At 51.7% G+C, this 12,411-nt stretch overlaps 1 protein-coding gene across 10 annotated transcripts in view; it reads left to right on the plus strand.

Annotated features, from left to right (window-relative positions):
* The window catches only part of PRR5L (proline rich 5 like), a 143,296-nt gene that overhangs the window by 95,096 nt on the left and 35,789 nt on the right, over positions 1 to 12,411 (plus strand). For all 10 annotated transcript variants that reach the window (XM_032840955.1, XM_032840957.1, XM_032840950.1 and 7 more), the window contains one exon: positions 599 to 679. In XM_032840955.1, coding sequence (XP_032696846.1) covers positions 599 to 679 — 81 coding nt within the window. The remainder of the gene's footprint in view (positions 1 to 598; positions 680 to 12,411) is intronic.

Consider the following 12,411-nt stretch of genomic DNA (forward strand, 5'->3'; position numbering starts at 1 on the left):
TGCCGCAGAGCCTGTGGAGTCAAGACTTAGCTGTGGCCCCGCCAGGAACTAACCCACCAATGCCTCTGCACCTCCCAGGAGGGAAATGGGAGGGGCAAGAGAGGCTAGCCTCAGTGAGACTCTTCCAAGGTAACCCTATCAAAAAGGCAAGGAAAAAGCAGTTCATATCAGCCCCAGGCACACAAGCTGCTCTGCGAGGACAGGGACCTCCTAAGTGAAGGAATCCCAGGCACTCTTGGCATCCGCTTGCGCCATTTTGGATTCCTCTAGGCCCAGCATCCTGAGAGCACATCCCAGCATCTGTCCTTTGTGAGGGCTGCTTGCCAGCAGGGCAGCCAATGGGGCCAGTGAGGAAGACTGGCTCGCCTTTGAGAAACTTGGGGGGCAAGGTCTGCTTTTGGATCTTCTTGGCCTCACTCTTCCTGTCTCTCCAATGACCTGGGGAAGGAAATAATGGATTTCCAGGGATGGAAAATGGGGCCAGTTTGTGCCATGGGTTCCCTGGCCCTTGCACCTGCCTTTAGCCCTGAGCTGTTGATTGAGGCTGCCCTAGGCAGGCAGATCCTTTAACAAGGGCTCATTTCTGTTTCCCCCATAGCGTCCAGACTGCCGTGATCAACGTCTTCAAAGGAGGTGGCTTGCAAAGCAACGAGCTCTATGCACTGAATGAAAACATCAGGTACGTGGATGGCTAGGTCAGGGGCCATTTTCCACCTGTGGGCCTGAGGTTCCCCTCTGTGGGCCTGAGCTGGGGCAGTGGCTGTCCCACTGGCAGCCTTAACTTAAAGTTTTTGTCTGCTTGGTTCTTGTTGCTTCTGTCAACTTTTACTGGCTCATAGGGCTACTAAGCTTCAAGACCCTTATCTGTCTAGATAATAATGATCCATGGCGGGTTCATCCGTTTATTCTTGTGTGGGGCACGGTGGGGGCAACCAGGGGGTGGAGGGTTGACATATGGCAGATGTCACATATGTCACATCTGTACATATGGATTGTGCCCTGCTTAACCATTAGGTGCCATATTGGGCAAGATGGCCTCATGGTTGAAACCAGACTGCTTGGGATTCTGTTGCCCTTATGGCTTTTACTAACTTAAGTTTCTTACCAACTTCTTTGTTCCTCAGTTTCCTCTTACATGAAGTATGGATGGGAAATGTGCCTACTTCCATAGGATTCTTGTAAAGATTTAAATTGAGTTATTGTATAAATGACCTGTTAGGACAGGGTTGGAGCTCTTGAAGTACTGCGGGCTCTTATGACTGTGCGCGTTGTGGCGGTCATTACAGTTAAGTTTTGGCGATACAACCCTCAATAAGATGTGGTCCTTGAGGGGTTTCTTATCTTCCAGAATCTTCTCAGTAGTGTCAGCTTTTCATAAATTTATTCACTCCTTCAACAAATATTTGAGTGCTGCTTATTGGCCATGCACTGGAGAGACAGCACTGAGCAAAGACCGAGGTGGACCCTGCTGTCCTGTGATTTCAGTATTCAGTCGGGGGGACCATCACTGGTCAACTAATTATACCTATAAAATGTAAAAGTGCTATTGTGACAGCTGCTGTGAGGAAAGCACATCTGTATGACTCCCATCTTGCCGAGGCCAGGAGTGATGTCCTGCTTGTGCCATCTTCTGGAGGACCAGTGGGAATTCACCAGGTGAAACTGCAGGTGCAAAGGTCCTGTGGTGGCAGTGAGCAAGAAACCAAGGAAAGGCCTACGAGCAGAGACTGCCTGAGGTTTGGGGGTGGTATGGTCAGGTTTGTGTTTTGGTGAAATGAGGACAGAGATAGGCAGACACAGCCCAGAGCGCCAGAATCTCCTGGGGAAAGAGGTTGCGCATTAGGCCTTTTAATGTCCTAGTGTTCTTGCTTGTCTGGTGTGTTAAGTGCAAAACATCAAGGCTAAAGACCCAGCCCTGGAGTGGGCGGGACAATCAACAAGGCCATTATTTGGGTCCTATTTACATTTAATGAAGATGTGTGTTTTAAGGGTCAGTGAGGTGTTTTAAGAGCTCTGCTTTCATTAAAACCTTTGGGGCTCAGAAGTAAACTGAGGTGTGTTGAATTTCTACCCAGGAGCTTGAATTTCACATAGTAATTACACAAATAGGGAAGAGACAATAGAGCTTGTCTAGCCCAAGGCCTCCTTTTACAGAGAAGGAAACTGAGGCCCCAAGAAGTCAAGTGACGGGGCAAAGCAGGGTCAGCCAACCCCTGAGTTGCAGGAACTCTATTTTACTCCAAGAACTAAGATCCTGGCCTCCTCAGGAGGGTTCTTTAGCTCACAGTGGAAGTATAAATAAATAAAACAGTGACTCAGGAACGTGCTAATTGTTCCTCACTTCAGGAGACCGATCCTGAAATTGTACTTAAAATCTTTGTGGGCAGCGAGGAAAAGTACTGGCCCTGGAAGATTCCACCAGACCTTTTATCCCTGGGGGGTTGTTGCTAACTGAGAAGCCTGCAGGTGCCCAGCGCGTCTTCTGAATGTGGGAGGCTGGCTGGATGCACAGAGGTGAGAGTTGTCCCTATGTTGAAAGGGGATTGTGGATCGCCCTGGCAGGACGTGGGGCGGGTGACATGTCAGCCTCTTTCTCAACCGGAAATTAAGACTTTTATGTGAAATTTCCTGGCTTTTAAGTGTTAATAAACAATCTGAATTTCCCCCAAACATTAGTGCAGGTCAAACAAAACATATCTGTGGGCTGGATGGGACAGAGGCTGTGTTGACTGGGGGAGCCCCAGCGTGCGTGAAGGCCATGCTGATGAGGGCTGGCCGAGCACCAAGGTCACATGATGGGGGAAGGGAGCTCATCTGGAAAAGCACGGAGCCCCTCTCACCTCCATCGGCCCACTCGACCCTCCTCACAGCCGACCCTCCTCACAGCTATGTGAGGCAACTGTTGTTCTTGTAGTTTATCCATAAACGTGTGGATAAGGAAAATAAAATAACTCTCATCCAAGGTCCCCTAGCTATGGAAAGGGCGGAGTCAGGACTTGAACCCCTGTCTCAGACACCTGTGTTAGTCTGCTCAGGCTGCTGTAACCAGTGCCACAGGCTGGGTGGCTTCTACCATAGACATTTACTTCTCGCTGGTCTGGAAGCTGGGAAGTCTGAGGTCAACGTGCCCTCAGATTCGGTTCCTGCTGAGAGCCCAGGTCCTGGCAGCTAGCTCACTGTATCCTCCCAAGGCCTCCTCCCCTTTGTGTTCAGCAAGCTTTCGTGTTTCGTCTTCTAAGGTCACTAATCCCATCTTGAGGGCCACACCCTTATGATCTCATGGAAACCAGATGACCTTCCAGAGGCCCCATCTCCCAAGTACCAGCACAGGGAGAGGGGGGACTTCAACACAGGAGCTTGGCAGGGACACAGGTCAGCCCGGAGCAACACCTGTGTTCTTAGTACCGCCTCCTAGAGTCGGAGGTTTCAGACTGGAAGAAAGTTTAAACGGATGGTCTTGTCTTCTGCTTTCCTTTCACGAGGCCCCTGAGACCCCGTCTTTCATCATATGCTGTGATTCTTAACCCCCCTCTGAGAAGCATGACCACCCCCCCCCACCACTACTCCCTTCCAGTGTTGGGTCTGGGGGGTGGGGGAGAGGGCTGGCTGTTTTTTCCTATGTTTTGAGCAATTTTCCGGCGAGTGAGAAGTATGCGTGGTTGGGGTTTGACACTGATTGCCCAGATGTGACTTGAGCCCGGAAGACGTCAAAGCTGTCAAAAATCAGACTTTCAGCTGCCAACGTTCTTGGCCTTCTCCAGGAGAGTGGTTAGGTTGGAGATGGGTTTTCACATCACAGATGCTCAGAGCCTGACTGGGAATGTGCTAGGCATGCCAGGCGTTGGTGTGACCCGGTCCCCAGGGGAGTCAGGTGAGCTGGCCTGCATGCATGCCCACATCTGCAGGTGCCTACGTGGGAATGAACACAGCTGCTCCTCATTTCAGCAATTAAAATGCCAGAACAGCTGCTCTTCGTGGAGACATTTGGGTTTTGGTTTTCCTTTTTCTTTTCTCTTTTAGAAGTAGGTCCATAAACCCAACAGGGTGGAGGGATGCCCGGTGTGGAGGGTGTATGGGGGGGAGGGCGGGGGCACAGGACAGAAGGAACATAGGGAAGAGAATGTGGAGGGAGAGAAGACCAGTGATTCTCCAGCCCACTTCGCAGTCAGTTGTGATGGGTCTTCGTGCCAGAAGATCTGTGCCAGGTCCAATAGAATTTTTTAACTTGTTAAGAGTCGTGCCTAGGGGCGCCTGGGTGGCTCAGTGGGTTAAAACCTCTGCCTTCCACTCAGGTCATGATCCCAGGGTTCTGGGATCGAGCCCCTCGTCGGGCTCTCTGCTTAGCAGGGAGCCTGCTTCCCTTCCTTTTGCTGCCTCTCTGCCTACTTGTGATCTGTCTGTCAAATAAATAAACAAAATTTTTAAAAGAGAGTCGTGCCCAGATTCAGAGAGACTGGGCATCAAGAGGAGACCAGCTGTGTGACCTTGGGCAAGTTACTTTGTTTTTCTCTGTGTCTGTTTTTCCTTCCATGAAACAGGGATAGTAATAGCATCAACCTCACGGTGGTTGGGAGGACAAGATGGTGCTAAACGCATCACGAGGGCAGGGTCTAGTGCGTAAATATGTTAACCATTATGGCGCCTATCCTTGTAAAATGGTAGTGATAATAAAGTGATAAATGACGGACGAGTACCACGTGTGAGAGCACAGGGCAGTGTGGTGACTCGCCGCACGGCAGGTGTTGTGTAAAGACCCCTCCAGCAGTTCGGATGCGGTGAGCTCACTTTGAACAAGAGAGGTCCAGGACGGGCTCCTCCAAGAATGTGCTGGACTTGGAGTCTGGGTGAGGCTGGGCGCTTACAAGGAGCCAGCTGTTTGTCCTTTCCGCAGAGAAAAGAACGAGAGGAAATGACTCTCCGTTCTCCGTTCTACTCAAGCCAAACGGTAATAAACTTTGATGGACCGTCCAAGTCCTGAATCAAAGCCGACATCAGCGTACGTCCCCGCGGCCAGCCCTGGCCTTCTTTCCAGTGGTAGGGTTAGTACATGATCGTGAGTACCTGGAGGTCCTCTTGGTATAAACTATCTATGGGGCATCGATGTGGTTTTTAATCCTGTCCCGGGGCTCAATGCTGATGGGGCTGCCCTTTGGCAGTGGGGGCACACCTGGGTCTGAGGTTTGGGTTTGGTGAGCTCTCCGAAGACCGTGTCTGCAGTGGGGGGCAAGCACAAGGCAGAGTGCCAGGGGAGTACAAAAGGGGGGCATGGAATTATTGGGGGGAAGATGATAATTGGAGGATGTTGAAATCTGGAGGATGAGCAGGTGAGGGTCAGTCGGGTTATAACCTCCTTGCCACGGCCATCTCCAGGCCTTCCCACCCCTCCTCCTCCCTAGGAAGCATTTTTTTCCTCGGCCTTAATGAATGCTCCGAGGCGAGGTTTCCGGAAGCCAGAGATGGGTTATCTGCAGCTGGCCTGAGTCAGGAAACTCACATTTTCCTTCTCTCTCCAACCACTTCTGTTCTTGTTGGGAGGGAGGCGGCGTGGAGGAAACCCCAGAGATTTTCAAGGAAAGAGGTTCCAAGAACTGTGCTTGGTCTTTGATGGGTCTGAGTTGAAACGCCCTTCTCCTGTATCATTTGGCTGCCTGAGCCCCTCCATGCCCCGAAGGGAAACGCACCTCAGATTTTCCCGTCTCTGTGAGGGAGTCTGTCTGTTGGTTGGGTCATGGGATCCGCAGCCGCTGGGGGGAAGCGCTGGGACGAGCTGGGGAGGAGCGGAGTCTGGATGCGGCCCACAGGCTGGCAGAGTCTGAGGCGAGGCTCCTGGAGGTGATGACGATAGCAGACATGTGTGTAGGGTTTAGTGTGAATGCTTTCAATATGGCTGTTCTTCTAGAACTCCCCACAGCTCTCTGAGGCAGGTCCTGTATCCCTGTCTTACGGATGAGGACACAGAGGCGCAGGAAACCGGGGCAACATGCCCAGAGTCACAGAGCTGGTCAGCAGCCACACTGGGATTTGAACCCGAGTCTCCCGTGTTCTTAAACACCAAGTAAGCAGGCGACGAGAGGAACGCAGAGCCTGCATCGTCTAGATCTAGGCCTGACGCCCCTGGGTATAGGACATAGATTCGTCACCAGATCCTGAGGTAGGCGAGGCATTGTTTTCTGAGGACCCTGCTTTGGGAGGGCTTAAGATGGAGTCTCTTTTCAGCCCAGATGGTTCTGCCTGAGTATATGTGTTGTCCCTGTGTCTGTTCTGGCTGATACACACCCTTGACTTTGGGGGCGGGAAGAGTAGTGAGAGGGAAGTGACAAATCAGAAACCTCTGGGGCTGGCCCCTGTGGTGGCGGTTGGCCCGTACGGTGTTTTGAGTCTCCCCTGAAAATCCAGGCCTCTCAGAAAAGTTCACGTCAGGTAACACTGGAAGTGTAGTCTGGCCTGGAACTGGTCAGCGGGAGCCAAGGCCTGGCTGCTGGCTTTCAGGGGGTGCACTGCAGCCCCCCCGTTCATGCCCACCCGTGTCCTCCACCCGTCTTACCCACCTGCCCCTGTGAGCAAGTAGGGTACCACGGGCTGACTTTGAGGTCGGCCTCATTTTGGGTGAGGATCTACGTATATGGCCCCGGGCAAGGCTCTGAGCATCAGCCTCCTCTCATCTGTGAGATGAGGATAAATTCCTACCACAGGGACATTGGAGAATTAGCAGTACTGCATGCCAGCTTCCTAGCATCGTGCCTGTGACATGGTTAGAAGGTCAGGGGCACCAGGCTGGCTTAGTCGGTAGAGTGTGTGACTCTTGATCTCGGGGTTGTAAGTTTAAGCCCCACAATGGGTGTAGAGATTACATTTAAAAAAAAAAAAAAAAAAAAGGAAGGCCCATGGAAGCTCTCTGTTGGTTGTCTCCATCTTTTTTTACTGTCCCCACTCCCCGCTTAGGGTGTAGGAAAGCAAGAGGTATGGGAGTCCCCGCATTTATTTTATATGAGTTGTGGACACCGCCTCCAGTGGGCCCCAGTAAAATGGACCCAAGGAGGAAAGCGATATCTGCATGCAAGTGCTTAAAGATGCTGCCTCCTTAAAATAATGTTCTGTTGTGGAAATGAGGGAGGTGATCTTCAGGGGAGTCAGCAATCAGGTTGGGGTTCAGGTTGGAGGGGTACTGACCAGCTACCATATTGGGAACAAGGCCTGGATCACGAGGAGGTCGGGTTGGATCCTGCCAAGGTGCTGGGTTGGGGGTCCTGAGTATTGGGGCAGCCCCTAGTTAGTTGCCAGACGACACAGAAATATCGAACAGTTCCTCCGGCCGTCCTGTTGGATGCTGGGAACCACGAGCCCCATAATGCCTGTCTCTGAACCACTGCCTCCTCCCCTGGGATTTGGCTGCTCTGGGTCTTTCCCCATGTGTCAGGGAGATGGTGACTCATACCCACGGTGGTTTCTCTCTGTCCTCTGGACCACTCCTGTGCCACCTGCCCCCTCGGGGTCCCCGTGCCCCGCCACCAGCCAGGATCCGGCTCTGGCCTGGTCTTGTTTACTCTTCAAGCCCACAGAAGTGGGAAGTTGAGTTGACAAGACAGTGAGGGGCGAGATGGCAGGTCTGTGTAATAACAGGAAATCTTGTCATCTGGGGTGATGTCTCGCCCAGTCAGCCTGGGAGGGGAGAAAGGGTGAGATAATACAGACCAGTGCGTGGTTCCCCATTTTTTCCCTATTGTGGCCTTTCTGGCTTCTGACTGAACGTCGTGCCCTGTTCCCTTTTGGGTTGGGTCCACATGAGCGTCCTTTGCCATTACTCCCGGGTCCCCACTTCCTCCTTCCAGCTCAGGCTGCTGCTGCTGCTGGTTAGCGGCAGGACTCTTTGCACACAAGGCCTGGCCTGGAAGCCCCTTACGTGACACGGGCGCAGCTGGAGCCCTATGACCTGGGACGTCCCCTCCATCTTCGTCAAGCCGCCTTTTCCCCCAAGTTCGCACCCACCTTCCCCTCTTTGTTACCCTTTGTTCATTCAGTAAGGTCCGGCCCCCACGGCCGGCCCCCTTCATGAGTTTCACTGGGGCCCTTCATGCCAGGCTTGGGAATGGGCTGGTCCAGCCGTGCTCCGAAGGAGATGCAGAGAAGCTGTTGGGTCAGGTTCTTGGGAGTGTGGGCGTCCAGGTCCGCAGCCCTGGGTGGCGCGCACCTGCCTGGCTTCGTGTGCCCAGTTCAGTATGAACTCCTTTAACCCCTGCGGTAGTCCACAGAGAGGTATCCTCGTTACCTCTGAACTCCGGCTGGGGACCGGGCACAAGGGACTGACCGGTGATGCTGACTTGCAGGGGTGATCGCTGACAGCGGGCTTCAGTCCTGGTCCTCACGCTCCACGAGGCCCCTCTCCTCTCTGTCCATACTGACCTCTGAGGTTGGTTTCCTGGTGGATAAGAAGTGGAGCTACTCCCACGACCGGTGGCTTTGTTTGGCTTACAGGAGGATGCACCTGCTGTGTTTGTTGTGGACTGCGCGCCTGGCCCCTGGGCTTAGAAACCTTCAGTTTGGGGGAAAATCATCCTGCTCCATCCTGGGGAGCATTTACTGCTGATTCCTTATTCTTATCTATTTGTTCCAATAAGGAATTACATTCCTCTTTTCAGGGAAAATTCCCTGGGGGAGAGTGGAAAAAGGGGGAGGGAGGCTGCCAGAGTCTCAGCCCCCCATGCCTTAGCCAGAACACGCAGCCTAGGGCTTGGAGGCAATGAGAGTTTTCACCTCTTTCGGATCTAGGGAACCACAAACCACAGGCTCGTTAATTCTGTTGTCATTCCTCCTGCTTTGCTCTCCTTTCTGGTGCTTTCCAAACTCTACTGGCGAAGTTAGCGAGGAAGGTTAGAGGGTGAGTTGACTCTGTGTGAATTTAGGTCTGCGCACCTCTAACGCCTTGGTGCTCGTAGTGTCTGTTTTTGGAGAAGATAGGGCTCCTGTGCCTCATGAGACCGTGGCCCTGGGCGGGGAGAAATCTCTGTCCAGGCCCTGTTCATCCCTTCCAGCAGCTCGCACGGTGTCTGACACACAGCAGGTGTTCTGGAAACGGCTGTGATTCGGTGAATGAATTCGTGGATCTCTAGTCTCTCTCGTTGGCTCTGGAGGAGAGCTACTGCCGAGTCCTCCCCTGAAGATGGTGTATCAAGACAGAGGTGTGGAAAATCCCTTTTTCTCTCAGTTCAGCTAAGATCATGTTTTTCAGAAGTACTCTTTCCTTGTAAATCAAGTGCTAGCAGAATAAACACCGAGAATAGAAACAGGTTGGAGCTTGTGCGGTGACTCAGCGGCAGTCTGCTCTCCTGTGGCTGGGCCAGCTCTGGCCGCCTCCCCACTTTTCTCTCTGAGTTGAATTCTCAGGCCGCCAGGCTGAGGTGGGTTCCCTGGGACCACCCGCTTCCTGACACTGCAACCTTGATGAAAACTCCCTCCCAGAATTCCTTCTCGGCTGCAGGCCATTTGGTGGTAACTCTGGTGGTGGTTCTTGTTAATTAAATTTATGGCTTTTTTCATAGGATTCATGGGGTACAGAAATTTTAAATAAATAAGGGGTTATAATATAAAGAATCTTGGGGCCCATGGGTGGCTCAATGGGTTGGGCCACTGCCTTCGGCTTGGGTCGTGATCTCAGGGTCCTGGGATTGAGCCCTGTGTTGGGCTCTCTGCTCAGCAGGGAGCCTGTTTCCCCCTCTCTCTCTGCCTGCCTCTCTGCCTACTTGTGATCTCTCTGTTTGTCAAATAAATAAATAAAATCTTAAAAAAAAAAAAAGAATCTCCCATACCCCAGAAATCCAGTTCTCATTCAACACCCCTCCCAAAGATAATTACTAGAACAGCAGCTTATTGGACATTCTTCCAGAACTTCTTTATGCATAGGTAAGGAACGTATATATGGACAAGCAACCGGGGGCACTCAGCAGTTTATAGGAGATCCACAGACTGGGATCTCTATCTCCTCCTAACTTTAGGGAATAAAGTTTGCTGACGTGATTTGTTGCCCTACTTAATTTCTAGTAATGGCTGCAACTTTCTCCAGCTCCTTACCTGGGGAGATGGAGAGGAGGGGACAAAACCCAATGCATTTATATGTAATTTTTAAAATGCATACATGCTTGGTGTGTTCTCAAAATCAAGGTGCTGTCTATTTCAGTTCAAAGGGCCTGTTGGAAACCAAATCACATCGCTGTTTCAGAACAATAAGTTCAAAGAACAGATGTGACACCTGAGTTAATTCATATTCTGTAAATAAAAATACATATTCTTATTTTTCTCTTATCTTTCCACAAGGAAGCATATTATATACACCTTTCAGCATCTTGCATTTTTTAAGACTTAATATAACCTAGATCTTTATGTATCACTAGAGTTCTTTTTTTTTTAACCATTGCATAAAATTCCATTGTACGAATGAACCATGATTTTTTTTGTGATTACTTTATTGGTGCCCATTTACGTTGATTCCTATATTTTGCTGCAGCAAAAACTCTGGACATAGATGCAGTGACCTTGTCTAACACATAACGTGCTCGGAAGTAGGACAGGTTTTGTAAGGGACAGAACTGCCTAGTGATTGGCCCCTCCCCTCCCCAGGACAACAGAACATTGACTTAAATGATCCAATGGGGTCTACTCTGTTCGGTGTCGTCTATATCACAAGACCTAGTGGACAGGGGTTTGAACTCGGGACTGAGGAAAGGACACACGTCTGGTTCTCTTACCATACCCGAGCAGAAGTAGTCCATTAATTAGGTTGAAAGTATAGGAGGTGGATTGTCGTGCAGATTCCTCTGTCTGGTTCCTCCTCGGTAAAGGGCCGAGGGTCCACGTTCTCGGCTTGGTGGAAGCATCTCCGTGCTCCGCCGCTCAATCTTCTCCATCGCCATCGCGCTGCTCCTGGTATGGCTGCTTCTAGCTTCAGTCTTAGAAGCTTCAGTCTTTTTGAAGCTTCTAAGTTTGTCCTTGTCTTGGTTGTGTTGAGTTTCCTCCTTAGCCTCTGCTCCTTTATCAGCTGGTACCCTCCCCCCCGGCCCCGCAAGCTTTGTCTCTCCACAACGCTCTGCAGCATCTGCCCGTGGCCATGGCTGGCAGCAGCCCTGGCAGGACCAGAAGATGCTGTACCTTCCCCTCGCTGTGGATGCAGCCTTTCTGCCTCCCCTGACCAGTCGGGGACTGTGCTTCTCGGATTCCTCAGTTGGGTAGGGTGGTGATGCTCCCGAGCACTGCCGTGAAGCGTCCCTGGGCAGTAATCACCTGCTGACCGTGTCCAGCCTAATGAACGATGCTCACATTGACATGGGTCCCTCCTCCACGGTGCTCCAGGCGGGTTTCCCATAGGAGCTGACCTCGAAGGACTACCCTTCCCCCAGACCTCTTTCTCCTTCCACTTTACCCAGAGCACCTTCACGAACCGTGTCCCAGCACAATTGCTCGTGGACACCAATTCCATAGCCTGTTACTTGATCTCAAAGCCGTGTCCATCCCTCAGTGTCACGGGGACCCAAGAAGTGCTTGGGAAGCTCTGTTCGGGGTAGCCCGTTATTATTAGGGCTTCTTTGTCCCCTCCTTGAGGAAGCTTGGCTTCCTCCTCTGTGGTTTCAAGGCTTCCCAGTGGCCATGAAGACCTTTCTGGGAGGTGCCTCTCCCTCCAGCAGTCAGAAGAGGCCTCCCTGACTCTTCCTGTTCGAAAGCCTGCACCTGGGGCTCCCCACTGGTTTTTCTTTTCTGCCTGGGAGATGCCTCTAGCCTCCAGGAGCCATGATGACCGACCAACCCTTGGCCTGCTGACTGATGCATGTTCCCTCGCCTCTTGTCAGAGAGGCCCACAACCAGGTGAGCTGCTGGGCTGTGTTTGTGGGGTGGACTTCCAAGAGCCCCCCCATGATATTAGGTCTCAGAATGCAGTATCGGTCACATGCACATTTTCGGTCGTGGGCCAAGGAAGGTATTTTCCTAGCTCAGCATGTGTTTGCAGCTTTGCTGGTGTCTCTCTGGTATGAGAATGTGGACCATGGAGCTCTCTCTCTCTGTTTCTTTTGCAATCCTGTTGCGTCTGTGGTCTGCCCCTAATGATACCTCGCTGTGACTTCCTGTTTCTCCAGCGACATGTGGGAACACATTGTTGGGGTGGAGGGTGATAGCCAGCAGGTGTTGTCAGAAGCCTGAGCATTTGCCCCTCCATGACCATAACTGGTGGGATGGGTCAGTGACATCATTTGAAGCAGTGAAAAGCGTACCCTCCTAGGGAACGCCCCGGGTCTGGGGAAAGAGTTATTCTTGTTTCTAGCTTTCTCACCTTGTTTGGATCCAATGAAAAAAAGAGCAGTGGGGCCAGTCCCATGATTGTCATGGGGAGAAGAGGGGCTGGTGCCAAGACCTCTATTTTAAAAAGTC

This window comes from Lontra canadensis, unplaced genomic scaffold, assembly GCF_010015895.1.
Source record: "Lontra canadensis isolate GAN:19392208 unplaced genomic scaffold, GSC_riverotter_1.0 scaffold118, whole genome shotgun sequence".
NCBI classification, from domain to species: domain Eukaryota; kingdom Metazoa; phylum Chordata; class Mammalia; order Carnivora; family Mustelidae; genus Lontra; species Lontra canadensis.